General features: G+C 45.8%; 1 protein-coding gene across 9 annotated transcripts in view; it reads right to left on the bottom strand.

Moving 5' to 3' along the window:
- The window catches only part of TCF20 (transcription factor 20), a 185,868-nt gene that overhangs the window by 42,869 nt on the left and 127,204 nt on the right, over nucleotides 1-15,795 (bottom strand). For 8 of the 9 annotated variants that reach the window (XM_070046399.1, XM_030855752.2, XM_070046398.1 and 5 more), the window contains one exon: nucleotides 4,543-10,263. In XM_070046399.1, the coding sequence (XP_069902500.1) occupies nucleotides 4,543-10,263 (5,721 nt within the window). The remainder of the gene's footprint in view (nucleotides 1-4,542; nucleotides 10,264-15,795) is intronic. The other variant, XM_070046400.1, reaches the window with a different exon arrangement.

Raw genomic sequence — 15,795 nt, 5'->3', positions numbered from 1 at the left:
GGAGGGGAACAAGCACAGGCCGGCAAAGCTGAGATGTGCAGTCTCAAGGGACACACCAGAGATCCATGGCCACCAGATCCCTGAAAGCCTTCCCATTCCTAAACGTATTGAACAGGTTTTTATGTAACAAATTATTTGTATGTCTATTTAGAGGCAATTACTTCTGTCATACCATCCATGTCAGAGGATTCACATATATAATTACATCAAGGTAAATAATCAGAGGTCATAGTTAGACAAAACCAAAGAGGACACTCAGAAAAGTAAAGACGGTGAAGGCCGTTTGTACAGGAATGTTCTAGATTTCAGCTATTTTTAGATTAGTGTGGAAGCTTACAGGGAGAGGAGCTATTGTTTGTCAAAGACTTTGTATTATTCTGTTATAATATCGTGCTTGTCAAAACACCTGATAAATACATAGGCCAAAATGGATCTTTAATCAAATATATGTGGCCTTATCTCAACACGACAGGATTGAGAGCACGCTTATTAAGCAGACCAAAATCGAAGGTATCTGTTAAAACCCAAGATAAAACTAGACTCAAAGTGACCTTGACAAATTGAAACAGCATCCATCAAATTAAATAAAAGAAGGCAAGTTAGTGTAATTTGTTCTTGAGTACATTAAGAAAAGGAGAATAAAAGCTAGGCAAATAAAACTGAAAAGGATCTTGCAGTCACAGCACAACATCAGCTCCAAGAGCCAAGAAGCATAACTTTTTAAACCATTTTAAAAATCAACACATCACTGGGCTATACTACCTGAGCATGTGTCACAAAAGCCAAGCCATCCTTTATTCTGAGGGTAATGGAATGGTATCTTCTCTCTTCCTATCTCACTGAGTGGCTTGTGAGAATAAAACAGATGTGCAGTGTACTAAAAAATTCAATATACAAAGCTAGCATTCTATTCTAAAAGAGGGATGTAAAAAAAATAGAATGGGATCAAGGGAAGAGAAAGGTAATATTCTTAAAGGGCACTGGTATAGTGAATGAGTACAATATAAGAAAATAAGCTTAAAGCTGCAGTATGAGATTTAATTTAAAATTGGTCATGAAACTAATATAATGTTATATGTCAATTACATCTCAATTTTTTAAAAAAAGGTGGTCAAGTGTTCTGAAACCTGTTACTAAAGGAGAGTGGAATCTGCAGCCCTGATGGTGCCATCACAGAACCCCAAGATCTAAGTTTACAGCCTCTACTATATAGAAGAAGTGTAGGGACAAAAATACCTGTTTTTATGCCTTCTCCCTTTAAATGAAACTTTCCAACTTAAACAGTTGAGGGTGCAATTAATATTTTAAAAATCAAAAACTACTTTCAATGTTCTCTACCTAATGTGCTTCATGTTATTTTAACCATTTAGTCAATGGAAGCTATGAGGGATGGGTTAAAGAGACTGATTTATCATATTCAGTGTATTTGTTCCAATTATAACATTCCAGATTTTATTTTGGGATCAAAGCTGACAAGTAAAAGACTAAATTGTCACTTTCTGAAGACATGATTCCTGACTAGGAGTTTTAAAAGGCAGGCCTGCTGTTTGGCCCTTTTGAGGATGGAGGGAGCTGTGATTTAGGGTGGTCGCATCATTATAGGGTGCTTTCTACTTTCTATAAACTAGACTTGAATTGAGACATGGGATCTAGTGGTTTGCTGAGAAGGATTTAGCCTGCTGATTACTGGTTACCAGTTATTACTAGAGAATGTTCAAAAGTTTACACATAAAAATTACTCTGAGAGATGTTAATAATGTTCTATGTTGAAATAAAGAAAACATGGGCAGATAGGGACACACACCAAAAAGTAACAAATAAAACAAACCAACCCACCAAATACAGTAACCATCAGAGTAAAGTTGGCAAGCAGGCCATCAACTGGGGCAAAATGATGATTAATGGATTACTGAGCTCTCAGAACTGACTAAAGAATTCTGTGCTTACTTTAGAGTCTTAAACGTTATGTCCCTTTAGGACTTCTGCATTTTAAGACGCCACTGTGGGGGACTTCCCTGGTGGCCTAGTGGTTAGGATTCTGGGCTTTCAATGCCGTGGCCTGGGTTCAATCCCTGGTCGGGGAACTGAGATCCTGCAAGCCAAGCAGTGTGGTTAAAAAAAAAAAAAAAAAAAAAAAGCCACTGTGTCTAAAAAGCAAATCTATTTCAAACTTGGGGCTTTAGGAGTGACAATGATGGTGCAGAGGGGGAAGGAGGGAGAAAAAAGATCCTGTGGGGAAGTGGGGGGGTGGGGACAATGTCTTGGAGGGAAAAGCAAACTCCTTGTGGCTGAATTAGAATGTTCTAATTTAAAATATATGTAAATTTCACATTAATTACATTTTTTGACTATAGTTTACAAGCACTTCCTTTACATCAGACACTGTTATAAATTCTGGGGATAATGCAATGATAAAATACAGTGCTTTGTGGGGAAGATGTAGTGGGGAGGAGAGGACAGTATGAAGTGTCCAAGAATACTATGATCCTGGCTGATAAAACCCTTATTAAGTATGACTGAAAGTCACCTGTACATCTGTCAAGCATGGAAAGTTTCAAATACAAATCAATACAAAAAACTCTCATCTGATTAAACATCACAGACTGAACATACATTTACACACCTGTTTCCTTTCCACAAAATAAAGGGATAAACTTATAAATTCATGAGGACCTGAAGAATGGGAGGGGAAACAAACAACACACAGGAGATGTCCAAATTCTGGAAACCGGAAATAAAACAGAGCAAGTGCTTCAGCAGACTGAAGGGAAGAAGAGGGGAGAGTGCAGGGGAGGAGCCGCTAGAAAGCCAGCCACCTTGTGGCACAGAGCCTGGGAAGCACAGGTGTCTCAGAAAGTGGGGGGTACAAGGTGGGGCTGGAAACCAGAAGATTAGCTCAAAGCCTGTATGAGGAGTTAGGTCCCTTACTCAACCCAGTTTAACCATGTAACTGTCCCCACAGAGGGATATTCAGAGAAGAGAAAGTTGTTGAAAATATCAGAAATGAAAATAAATAAATAAAAGGTTGATTAGATGATAAAGTTGTAGGAAGCATGGAGAAATCAGAACAAAAAGAGAGAAAGAACACAGAATAGGAAAGAAAAGACAAAGCCAGAAGATCAATCCAGGAGGTACAATTCCTAATTAATGGGAATTCCAGAAGGAGAGAATAGAGAAAACAGAGGGAAGGAAATTATCAAAGAAGTAACACATAAACTTCCTGATCTAACAGCCATGAGTTACAGATGGCAAGAAAAGGCCAACCTCAAGGCCTATCATTTGAGATTTCAGAACTCTAGGGAAATGAGAAGATCCTTAAACTTCCAGAGGAGAAAGACTCAACACACATATTAGGGCCTGAAAATCAGAGTGGTTCCAGTCCTGTCGACTGCAACACTAGGAGGCAGAGGACAGGTCAGGAAGCATGACTCCAAGATCGTGAGAGGCAACTAGATTCTATACCCAACCAACCCTCCATCAAACGTGAGGATGGGATAAAGACGTCCAGATACATAAGATCTCAATGTATTTACCTCCCAAGCATCCTTTTTCTCGGGAAAATACTAAAGGATGATGCACTCCATTAAATGAGGACCCAGACTAAGTAAGGTAAAGACATGGGTAAGGTAACAGCATTCCACAGAGGGAAGAAGTAAATGATGATGAACGCCCCAGGAAAAGTTATGAGAGACCTGACACATATACACTAATATGTATAAAGTAGATAACTAATGAGAACCTGCTGTATAGCACAGGGAACTCTACTTCACTTCGCTGTACAGTAGAAACTAACACAACATTGTAAAACAACCATACCCCAATTAAAAAAAAAAAAAAAGACCTGAAGAACAAAAACCCCCTTGGAAGGAGCCGTTTGGATTGGAAAGATGTGGTCCAAGAAAATAAAAAGCAAATAAAAACATGAATTAATAATTCTAGAGAAGTGAAAAGTTTTAAAAGAAAGAAGTTATATCCACAGTATATATTTCGTAAGTATTACAGAGTCAGATGTTGAAAAATGGGAAAAAAGATCCACAGATAACACAAGTAGCAGTAAAAACTTATCGTTTAGAAACACAGGAAACTGGCAGAGGAATCAGGTTTGAGAACGGGTGAAACAGGGATGTTTGTTTTAATGAGCTGGAGGACACTAGCATGGCCCTGTAACCTGTGAACACATACTGCTAATAAAAGTAAAAAGTGAAACAAATGTCCAAATTACTTAATTTTCTGTCTGTTATTTGGGTCTAGGAGCTTTATTATTATTTTTTAATTGAAGTATAGTTGATGTACCATATTATGTAAGTTACGGGTGTACAACATAGTGGTTCACAATTTTTAAATGTTATACTCCATTTATGGTTATTATAAAGCACTGGCTATATTCCCTGTGTTGTACATGAGCTTAGGGGCTTTAATTTGGAGGAATCATCATGTGATGTGAAAGAATAAAAAATACGGCTGAAACAAGTGAAGGTGGAAGAAAAGGAATCAAAAAGAAGTAACAAAAAGAGCAACTGGTAAGGGATTTCTCGTACTCACCATCTCTCTGGCTATTTCCAGCGCTTCCTGCAGGCCATAGAGCCTGCCGCAGACCAGGTAGATTCCATTGGCCCAGAGAATACAACCCTCATGGACCCAAAATTCATTGCTGTCAAGAGGTAGTTCAGGGATTTGTAACTCCAACTCGGGGCCACCTTCTGAAGTGGTGGGCACGGAGGGCTTTGAGTCCAAAACAGTCTTTTCGCTGCTGCCCTCGGTGGTTGCTTTTTTACAAGGGAGCCCCCTGGACAGGGACCGGGGGCCTCCGCCACAGTCTTCCGAGCGGTGTCGCCGCTTAAACCTGGGGTGGGCGGCCAGGCTCCTCTGCTCCTTCTGCTGCTGCTGCTCTTCCTCCTCCTCAGTGTCCGTCTTGGAGCCATTTGAAGCGCTTTTGTGCCGTACCTTAACTTTGCTCTGCATTTCCGTGGCCCTCTTAGGAGGCGGATTCTTGGGGAGAGTGGCTGCATAATCTTGGGGATAAAAGGGTCCAAAGAGGTCGCCCATGTTGCGGTAACTGGCCCACTTGCCACACAGACAGCACACCAGGTGCCCCATAACAGAAGACTCTGTCACGACAGGTCCCTGCAGCATAAAGGATGAAGCTGGGAGCACCTTGCTTTCAGTGCTGCTGGGTGGAGGGGTCAGGGACCTCTGACCCTTCCGACCCCTCACCAATTTGGTCTGTTCTTCTTCCTCAGCATTGATGATTGTACAAACGGCTCCAAGTTCACACTTGTTTACTACATGGATATAAGGGAAAAAAGACTTGTTCTTGGCATCAGTTTTATCCAGTGGCTGAGTGGCATACTTCAGCTTGATCTCAGGTTCTTGGGGCTCTACGATGGGAACTGCTTGTTTGGTTTTCCGCTTCCTTGGCTGCGCCCCAGGCTTCCTTCTCTCCCTCCTTTGCCTCTGCTTTTTTGGCTTTGGCTCTCCATCTGCAGAACCTTCTGGTATCTGGGGGGGCTGAGGGGGTGGAGGTGGTGGCTGCTGTTGTTTCTTTTGCTTATTCACACTACCAATGGGTCTCCCCTTCTTCTTTCCTGATGGGAAATAACCCTTTGGGGGGAAACCCTCCTGTTTGGGGGAAATGGTCACTGTATCGTTCTCTTTCTCTTCAGCCTTGGGGTTTGCCTCAGGAGCGAATGAGCCCGCTGGAGGTACATTCTTTGAGTCAGGAAAGATTAAAGGTGCTGTCCCACCCAGGGAACCATCTGGTCTCCCTTGGTTACTCCCAGGCTTCTGTGAGGTTGCGGATGTCATGGCACCAGGAGGTTCCTTTCCAGCAGTGGCCGTGTCTGGGTGTGTCTCGGTCTTCACTTTGTCATCCCCACTGCCACGCCACTCCTCCGAAGATCGTGCAAGAGGCTTTTCTACGCTCAACTCCTGGTTTGTTGGACAGACTAGGTCAGACACCACCTCACCTTTTCTCTTCTCCATCTCGGCATCCTGAACAGCACCACTCCCGCCTTCGGGAGGGCCGCTCTTCAAAGACAGGATGTCATCCAGAGTAACCGTGTCTACCGCAGCCTCCGCACTGTTCGAGGATGCACTCCTCCTAATGTTTGGGGATGTGATCTTCTGAACGATAGCTTCCAATTTCAACCCCCGTCCTTTCCGTGGGGGCAGTATTTTGGTCTTGGCAGGACTTGTGAGGGTAACAGCAGGGCAGTTTCTACCATCTGGACTTGGAAGGTCCTTGGAGGATTCTCTCTTAGGGATGGACTTGATCTCCTGGCTGTGAGAAAGATGGGCATAGGAATTGAAGGCTTTATCAGCACCTTCTTTTGATGGGTGAAGGAGGCGCCCTTTATCTTCAGCGTTACTGTTCTTCACATCTTGTGACTGTCTCTTACTGGGAATGGGAGAGATAAAAGAACGGACACGCCTCCTCATGATTAAGGGGTTTTGAGAAGAATGATCCTCTTGACCTGGAAGCCTTAGCATAACATTACTAGGTTTGGATGACTGTGTAGACTCAGCTAGCCCATGTCCGTCGGTCTCATGGGGTGGTCCATACCTTTTCTGACTGGACATTCCTGGAGGACCGCCGCTTTTGGCTGGAGAAGTTTGCCGAGAAAGATCCCAACAAGATTCTTGTTGTAACTTCTGGGAGCCGTGCTTCAATTCGATGCCTTTGTTAGAAAGACCATCACTAGACATGAGGCAGCGCCCACCATCCTGACCGCTGGGGTCATGGTAAGTCCCCATCGGTGGGCCATACATCATGCCATCTTTGTCATTCTTCAGGGGGCTCCGTACTCGGTCAAGAAACTGCTGCTGCCTTGGACTCTTGCGGGGTCCTTCCTGCCTGTGCTGAGCCGCAGCGATCACTCCCTGAGCAGAACTGCTGCTCCAGTCCTTATATTCCTCTTGTTGCTGTTGGTACATCTGTCTCTTGTAATGGAGCTGAGAATTCAAACCTGCATTGGGGTCCCCATAAGCATGAGCGCGAGTGTTTGTGTGATAAGCAGAGGCCAGGCTTTCTGAGTTGGGAGAAAAGGGAGTGTGCAAAGAACTCCTGTTGGCCCTCTCTGAAAAGGTCATATGTGGGTTTATGTGATGAGGGTCTCCCCCTGGGCCTCTGCTCCTCCCAGGAGACATCTTCAATTTTTCTGAAAAGTCATGATACTGAGAAGGGGAACGACCCCTCATGCCCTCCCGACCACCAACTCGGCCAGGGACTCGCCGCATTGGCGTGGGTCTGCCGTCCTGTGGGCCATAGTCTGAGATGGAATCATGGGTAGCTGCTCCAGGGCTGGCGTTGCCTCGGTAAGACTCATGCTTGATGCTAGCAGGGTGGCAGTGGTCTCCAGATTTCTTGTTGTTGAAACTAGCTTGGGACTTGGATTGTTCAAAGTCTTCCTCTTTTATCTGCCCACTCTGCGATTTCAGCTTTGTTTCCATGGACACCAACCCACCTGGAAGAATGACCGACTGACTTAAACTTGGATTGAGACGTTCATTCCTCCCAAGTCTGGTGTCGGCACCCATGTGTCCCAGTGAGTGAGCCCCCGGGTCTCTGACAATCTGTCTTAGTGGAGAAATATCACAGATCACTGATCTTCTTTCAGAGAGGGAACCCCCGGGCTCATGGGCTGATGACTGAGGCTCTATTTCAAACTTTCTGGGAATTGGATAGTCAGCCAAATTGATCTGTTTCATTTCAGGAGCCGAGCCACTTGATTTCCTTTCCCAGGGGCCCCAGTGGGGATTTTCTAATAGGGAACCAATGCTTTTGTTCAAAAGGCCCCTGCTAGCTAATTCATTGGTTTGACTAACTAACACATTAGGCCTTGTGGCTCCTTCTAGGCCACCAGCCATGCCCTGGTGCTCCTGAGTACTCCTAGAATATCTCCTGTCAGGGTGGTGGTGGTAACCCTGAAGCACTTCCTGCAGGAGGCTAGGGAACTTTTCATTCCTACCCTTTCGCTCCCCATGGCTAGTGAAGTCCCCCTTATCTTGTCCTGTAGGAAACTGAGGAAAGCCACTGACATTTCTTGGCACGGCTGGCCCAAAGCTATCCTTGTAACTATAGCGCAAGCTTCCAGGAGATTTGCTAGGCTCAGTTCTGCCTATAAAACCAGAGCCCCCTGTGGAGTGCCCGCTCTGGCCGTTTCCTTCTCCATTGTGGTTGGAGTTATTATCTCCATTTTTGTTTCCTTTATTTCCTCCTCCCGGAGGCTCTGGCTGTGGAAGTGACGCATGACTGGTTTCCTTTCCCCCGCCAGTGCTGGGTGGCCTCTGAGTGGCTGCAGGATCATCCTCTTGGGAGCCTTTTTCTTGCCCACCAGGTTTTTCTACCCGACTTGTCATAGCTTCCCGGGAGACAATCACCCCAACTGTCTTCTCACTGACTTTTGGGTTGCCCTCAGATGACAATGGCATGTCCTTAGCACCTGGTGAGGCGGTCTCTTCTCTGGCTACAGGACTGGCACTGAGTCTGGGGGCTTCATTCTGAGTGACTTGTGCTGGTGAGGAGCCTGCTTTCTCTGAGGCTCCACCCTTGTAGGTGGTGTCAGAACTGGTGCTCTGGCCACTTAGCTGCCTCACCCTCTCACCTTGATCCTCGGAACTGCTGGAGCAGCCTCCATCCAGCGACTCTGCCATAGGGGACTTCAGTTGTTCTTCAGCCTGTGAGGAGCCTTCGGAGTTTGTGCAGCTGTCTGCTTTCTTAGAAGATGAAGAAGGCCTCTTGGAGGTCTTCTTCTGAGGTGTCAGTGCATCGGAAAGTAGCATGTGTTGAACAGTATTAGGAAGATTGGCCACTTGCGTACTCAGGGCACTCAAACTACTCAACCCAGGATCTGTCAGCCGCTTTTCTGGCACCCCTTCTAGTCCAAACCCTTTGAAGCCTGCAGCATGAGAATTAGGACTGGGCATCATTGATGGGGTTGGGCTGAGTTGAGGCATTAACTGTAGAATTCTGTTTCTGGAACCCATCGGCACATTGCCTTGCCCACACTGGAGATTCTCCCCACTCTGCATAAGAGGAGATGGGGTAGAGCTACAGCTTGGAGACTGAACCACAGAAGCAGCCGGGGAAGGGTTAGAAATGGGGCTGAAGTTCTGGTGAAACTGCATGGGGGACCTCACAGGAACCTCGGGCTGGCTGTACTGCCCCACCTGGCTTTGCAGCGGCAGCTTGGTGGCAGTGTTGGTATACTGCATCACATGCTGCGGATGCTGCTGCTGCTGCTGCTGCTGCTGCTGCTGTTGCTGTTGCTGCTGCTGCTGCTGCTGCTGCTGCTGCCCCTGCTGGGCCCCTTGTGGAATCTTCGTCTGTTCAAAATTCTTCATAGATTGAGGCTGATAGCTGTAATTCGATTGTGTTCCGTAAGCCTGTGCATTAGAACCCACATTATGTCCTTCGTACTGGGATCCAGCATTCACACTGTAACTGCCGTCATAGCTCTGTCCAGACTGGCTGAAGCGTTGTGGTGAAGGGAAGGAGGAGGAGGTCGTGGCAGAAGACTGGTAGTGTTGGCCAAACTGACCCACTCTTAACTGGTAACCAGTGGCAGAGGCTGGCAGAGTTGAGGGCCGCTGCATCGGCTGCATGTGGGATGAGCCGGACGCTGGCTGGCCAGTGGCCTGCGGCAGAGGCTGATGGGACTGGTAAAGCTGCTGTCTCAACTGCTGCACTTGCTGCTGCTGTTGGCTGGAAGGCTGCTGCTGGTACTGAGCGCTCCCTGGAGAGAAAGGTCCCGTGTAATCCTGCTGATAATGAGACACGCCACCAAGGGCAGAGTGCTGTGCTTGAAACTGGCCCACATGACCCTCACTCCCATACTGATTGCCAAAGCTGCTCCCCTGGGGGGGTCCATAGCTCTGCACAGGCCCAGAAGGCCTTCGCTGAGCAGGCTGCGGGGTTCCGGCTGCCACGGGGTCTTTGCTGCCTGCCATGTAGTAAAAGTCTCCAGCCTCTTTCCTGAAACCCTGGTAGCCCTGATGGCCGGAGGTTTCGCTAGCCATTGCCGCTGCTGCAGCAGCAGCCGCTGTTCCTCGTCGTCCACCACCACTGCTGCTGCCACTGCCACCACTACTGCCACCTGCACCCCCAAAATTCTGGAACATCTGGGCCTGGCGAGGGCTGAACTCTTCTATCCGGGATGAGCCGTGTACCTCCTGTGGGTAGCTCTGCTGGTTTCCGTGGTAACTGCTTTGCTCCCGGAAGGACTGCATACTGTTCAGCAGCACCGCAGCAGGCCAACAGCCCTCCTGGAAATGGAAGAAAAAAAAAACGAGTATTAGACATGCATCTCCTCAGTACAAATAAAATCAAGTTTAGAGATGGAGGGGACGTGAAAATTCAGATGCCCAGATGAAATTAACTGGTTTGAATTTCATCTCCTTTATTTCTTATCCTATCCATTTCTGAAGCTGCAAATAAGCAAAGAAACATCCATAAGAGTGAGGCAGAAGTCTACGATAGTATGAAAAGAAACATTCATTCTGGGTAAATACAAATTCAATACAGTAAAAACCTCACTATTAGATAAATGAGCCCCCAAAATATGGGGCTATATTGTCAATAAAAAATCCAACAATTTTTAAAAAGTCTTCCAGTTATGGTGGGGGAGGGGTGAGAAAAAAACACTTTCATATAGTTTGTTTCATGTATTATTAGACTGATTATTGAACTGAGAGTCTCACTTAATGATGAGGCAGTTACTCCCCTCCCCGACTCTGAGAAATAGAACTGGCCTGAGAACAGAAGTCAGCTCCTTATATCCTAATGCATGTGACTGCAGGTTTACTATAATTACCAACAATCTGTGATGGTGGGTGACCCCGGGACACTCAACTCTTAACACTGCATGGATTCCTTATTGCTTCAGTCAGCTATACAATCTTAGGGGTTAACCTCTTCTTGACACATAAGTATGTCCAAGCCCCACCACCCGCCCCCATCCTCAACTCCCAGGTTCAAAGGGCTAGGCATCATAAGCCAAAGTAGCAGTGATTATTTGTCCAGATTCTTTCCGGAGGTTTGCAAGAAGTTTTAGCATCTCTGACCCCCATGTAGTTTTTGACTTGCCAATCTAGTATTCACAAAGTTATTATTGGCCATTCCTATGAAAGAGAGAATTCAGTCACACAGGAGAACAGCAAAAGATATAGAGGAAAATTAGAATTCACCAAGCCTAGGACCTAGACTCTTCCCAAAGTCATCTGATTGGGTCAACACTTTGCATTACATTTGCTAATGTAATTCTCATGTAATATAATACTCCTCTTAAACAATTAATCAAGAGCTGTTTTTGTTAATTGGAGTATAATTGCTTTACAATGTTGTGTTATTTTCTGCTGTACAGTGAAGTGAATCAGCTATATGTATACATATATCCCCTACCTCTAGGTCTTCCCTCCCACCCCAACCCCCCCATCCCACCCATCTAGGTCGTCACAGAGCACCGAGCTGAGCCCCCTGTGCTGTACCGCAGGTTTCCACTAGCTCTCTATTTTACACCTTTTGCCTGGGCCTGTCTCCTCAGAGTCAGAGATGAATAAGACAAGGTCAAACTGCTCCAAATGACTTTAGAATCAATTATTCAAAAAAGAAATTACAAAACACACATGGGCTAGGGTAAGTTAAGACAAAGTTTTCCTACAATGGCTTATGAATCTACTTTCTTAATTCCCTCTCAGGGGAGCTGAAAAAGAAGTTGCGGGCAGGAAAGTCAGTGATTCTTTTAAAAGGTGAGTTGGTAAGCTGGATTCCGTATCTCCAAGCCCTGCAGTGGCTCCCCATTTCATCCCAAGTGAAGCTGGTCTGGGAGGCCCACCCCCTACCTCCTAACTTCTCTGACGTCCTCCTCTGCCACTCTCTGCCCTAGTTCTGCTGTCTCCTTGCCTCTGGGCCGGGCCACCAGCATTTCTACAGAGGAACTTTGCTCTTGCCGGCGATGCTCCTCCTCCAGAGGCACACGGCTTGCCCCTTTACTTCCTTCCAGGAACCAGTTTGGCTTTCCCCTGGCCATCCTATTAAAAAACAGCTAACTCCACACCCTCACCTGGGCCTTCCTGATTCCCCTGCCTTGTTTCCTCCCCAGTATTTATTCCCAACAGGTACATATGCGCTACTTCTATACTATCTGTCCCCAGCCCCCACTAGAATGTAAACTTCCAAGGGCAGAGACTTGGTGCCTTGCTGTAATCCTCCTGTCATTAAAACAGTAAGGAGCACACAGCAGGCATTCTATAAACCAGTAAATGCACAAGAAGTAAGCCTCAGAGAACCAGGCGAGAACTTCCATACTCAGAGGTGGTGGTGTGGCAGTGAGATGAGAGAAGAGCAGGAAGAGAAAATAGAATATGACTGATCTGAAAGCAGAGCTAGATGATGCCTGAGATCCTACCTGTAAAATTATCCAGTTCCAGAGGGAAAAAACCCCACTTAAGTCCATATGAGAGCTGTGAGGAGACTGCAGAAATTAAACATGGACCACAGCTGAAGATGGTCAGCAACTCTAAACTCTGAAAGCTTGACCTACTTCTTCCTGAAGTATCTTAAGTCTGAATAGCTAGACAAGAGTCTACTACTTGGATATTAAGTTTGATTATATAATCACATGACCCAAAGTCACCTTTAAACATTCAAGTACAAATAATCTCAGAATCTAAAGGAAACCTCTTCTCATCCTCTTCAAAATGCCTTTGCAACAGACAGCTATTTTCTGTGTTCCACTGCATCTGCTGGGCAACAGATAACTCCTACTGGAGTGCTTACTGTAGTGCTTGATACTGTACCAGCACTTTACAAGCACTGACTCACCGAATCCTCACAAAATCAGCATCCTCATCTTCCAGATGAGGAAACTGAAGCACAGAGTTCACAAGGCTGGCCTGGCAGTCTGCACCTTCAGGCCACGTTCTTAACACTACAGTACCCAGAGGATCTAATATGAGTCAGTGACAACTGCCACTTGTCCTGTCAGAGGTCAGCCTTGAAAGTGGATGACCCCACCAACAATACTTTGAAGTTATGTGCTTCTCTATTCCCCTCTCACAAGGACGTCCCCATTAAGCCACTTAGGGTAAGTTAGTAAGCACCTTAGGAACTAAGACTGTCAGGACCAATTCTGTCCACACAGGTATTCTTCCTGTTTGTGGTGTCCTACCCTAGCTCTTAATGCCAGTGGCTTTCTCTACATGATAAAAGGCAGCTACTAAATCTGGCAGTTTAATGAAAACCTTCCTTGAGAGATCATCTCTCCATAAATAAACATCTTACATGTTGTTTAATTAATCCTTCTGTAAATAAAATCAGTCTTCTGAAAAATGAGTATATAAACAATGTTGCCACTTGCTCCAAATTTTTCCTCAGCAAGAGCTGCTAAGAAGTAAAGAACACTGTAACATCAGCACTTCCCGCCTCCGCCTCCGGCTGCCTGGCTCCTCAGAGAATCCCATCTCCAGAGTGGGAGACAGATTTAGGTACAGTTCCTTCGGAGGTGTGCTCTCAGCCCTTCTCAGAGGTTTCCTGTCCTGTATGATGTCATCCTCTTCCCTATTGTTATTGTTCTGGTTTATGGACTAGATGAAAAAAGACTAGAGAAAAAAAAAAAACCACAGCCAGGTATCTCCTGCAGGGTATTAGTCAAGTTAAACACTCTCGGTACACATGAAGTATCTGATCACCAGAAAGTGGGTGCAAGTTCATTTTTTAGTATTTCCAAGTAAAGCAATTAGGAAAACCAAGTATACCAGCAATTGAAAATGTAAACCCAAAGTACTAATTTTAGCAGCAGTGTATAAAATAAGCTACTAATAGATAATTCCAATACTGTCCCATCATTTAAGAAAAGCAGAGCATCAGTGTAATCAGTTTTATAGCTTCATGATTAATAGTGGCAAATGCCTGAATTTCCTCGTTTGAATGAGTACAGATGCAGTAAAGAAAAAATGACACTCTAAAAGGAAGCAAAGTCACCCATAAGGAATTTCTATACCTAATATGAAAAAGGTTTACCAACTCGCCTCCCTCCCCAACTCTCCCCTTCCTGGTTCTCTCCCATTTTCCTAAACTTCCGAATGGTTTCGGGAGGGCTATGGAGGCGCACTGGTGAAGTCCAGAACATAGTGCCTTATGTGTTCCATGGTTCATGATCCAGAGTCCACACTGACCTCACTACAAGCACTGCTTCCCCCTGCAGCCGCACTCTCCACCCTACCCCAGGGCCAACGACCTTGCCATCTTGTAGAAAACCAACATTAGCCTTCTTTGTCCTTCTTCCTCCTCGTGTCCGATATCATCCCACTCCCCAAACCATTCTCTTCTCCACGAAGTTTTCCAAACTGTCTTCAAGACAGTTTCCTTGAGAGATCTTTTCCAGTACCTGCTTCCTCTTTTATTCAGGTTTAACCTTTGATTTTCTGCTTATTGTCCTCCCTTACCTTGAAAAAATGCTTTACTCTTCAAGATGTTAACAACACAAATACTTATAGTTATGGCCCTTGTCTGGTGGATTATTCTGCTTTCCCTCCAACCTTACTCCTCACCCACCTCCATCCTACTGTCTCTGGGAAGGGGCACCATAGGGACCGTCAAGAGGCTCCACTGCCCCTCTGGCTTCTGGTCCAGTTGCCTGGAAGAGGCAGGAGGAGGGTGAGGAGGAGGAATTTACCCTCCTGGCTCCCACCCTGCAGTGGCTGAGACTGGCTGAGATGACCCACCAATGGCCAAGCCCCGGGTGGGCAACCTCAGCAGCCACCGTCTCCAGGCTCGAGGAATGGCTTCCTCCTCTTGCCTTCCAGGCCCAGGGATACTAACACCTCCTGCTACTGCTAGCCCAGGAGACTCCACTTTCTCTACTGGTGTCCCCAGTCCCTGCTGGCCCTTTGTAAATAGTCCCAGTTCTGCACTGTGGACAACTCAGCAGCATTGTGACCACCCTCTAAGTTCTCCTCTGCAGACCAGAACCTGGGAGCTACCTTTTCAGAACCCTTTTTCCAGCATAATCTGGGTTAGAGTTTACAAAGAGGAGCACAAGAAAGATCTGAAAGGCAGAAGAAAAGGAGACGGTAATACTCCTGGAGGTGGCTGCAGCAGACGTGGATTCCTAAGCGGCTTCCCCATGAGCTCACAAGAACCACTCACTGTGGTGTTTCAGTGTGAGATGATCGGTAGCAGCTTCCCTGACCTTCCCAATCCCAGTTCTTCCAATGGTTGGGTAAATCCTTAATTCCTCTATCAAAACTCTTCATACCTGGCATAGAAAGCTTCCTTTTGCCTGGATGAAACAATTAAATGCTCCTTAAATTACCCAGTTTGAGTGTGCCATCTGTTTCCCACCAGGACCCTGACTAATATCGTTCTTCTCTCATTCCTAGGATTTCAGAGTAGAATATTATCACTTGGGAAGGGAGAGACTTCTATTTCATGCAACATACCAGAGGGTCTAAAAATCCTCCCATAACAAAACACCTATAAATGTCAGACAAAATGCACAGCCAAGCTGCAAGGAGGAAAGAAATGCCCAGGATTCAAAATTGGTTGGGACTCTGACCGCCAGGGATGGGGTGGGTCAGGTATGCAGGACTTACTAACCATATGGTAATGGTTTTAATGACAAGGCCTCCAGCCCTCTTTTGGTGGTGGTGGGGAGACAGAACAGTCACCTTTGCATGTAAAGACTCTAGGCAGTGTCACTTGTGGCTGGATTAATTTCCATAAAGATGACAAAATACATTTTTAGGCAGTCACCAACTCATTCTCAAGGACAAAAATGTTCTTTCCTCAATTGACCC

This window comes from Globicephala melas, chromosome 10 (genome assembly GCF_963455315.2).
Source record: "Globicephala melas chromosome 10, mGloMel1.2, whole genome shotgun sequence".
NCBI classification, from domain to species: domain Eukaryota; kingdom Metazoa; phylum Chordata; class Mammalia; order Artiodactyla; family Delphinidae; genus Globicephala; species Globicephala melas.
Note: the sequence above shows the minus strand (reverse complement) of the source record. Positions and strands in the feature narration are given on the sequence as shown.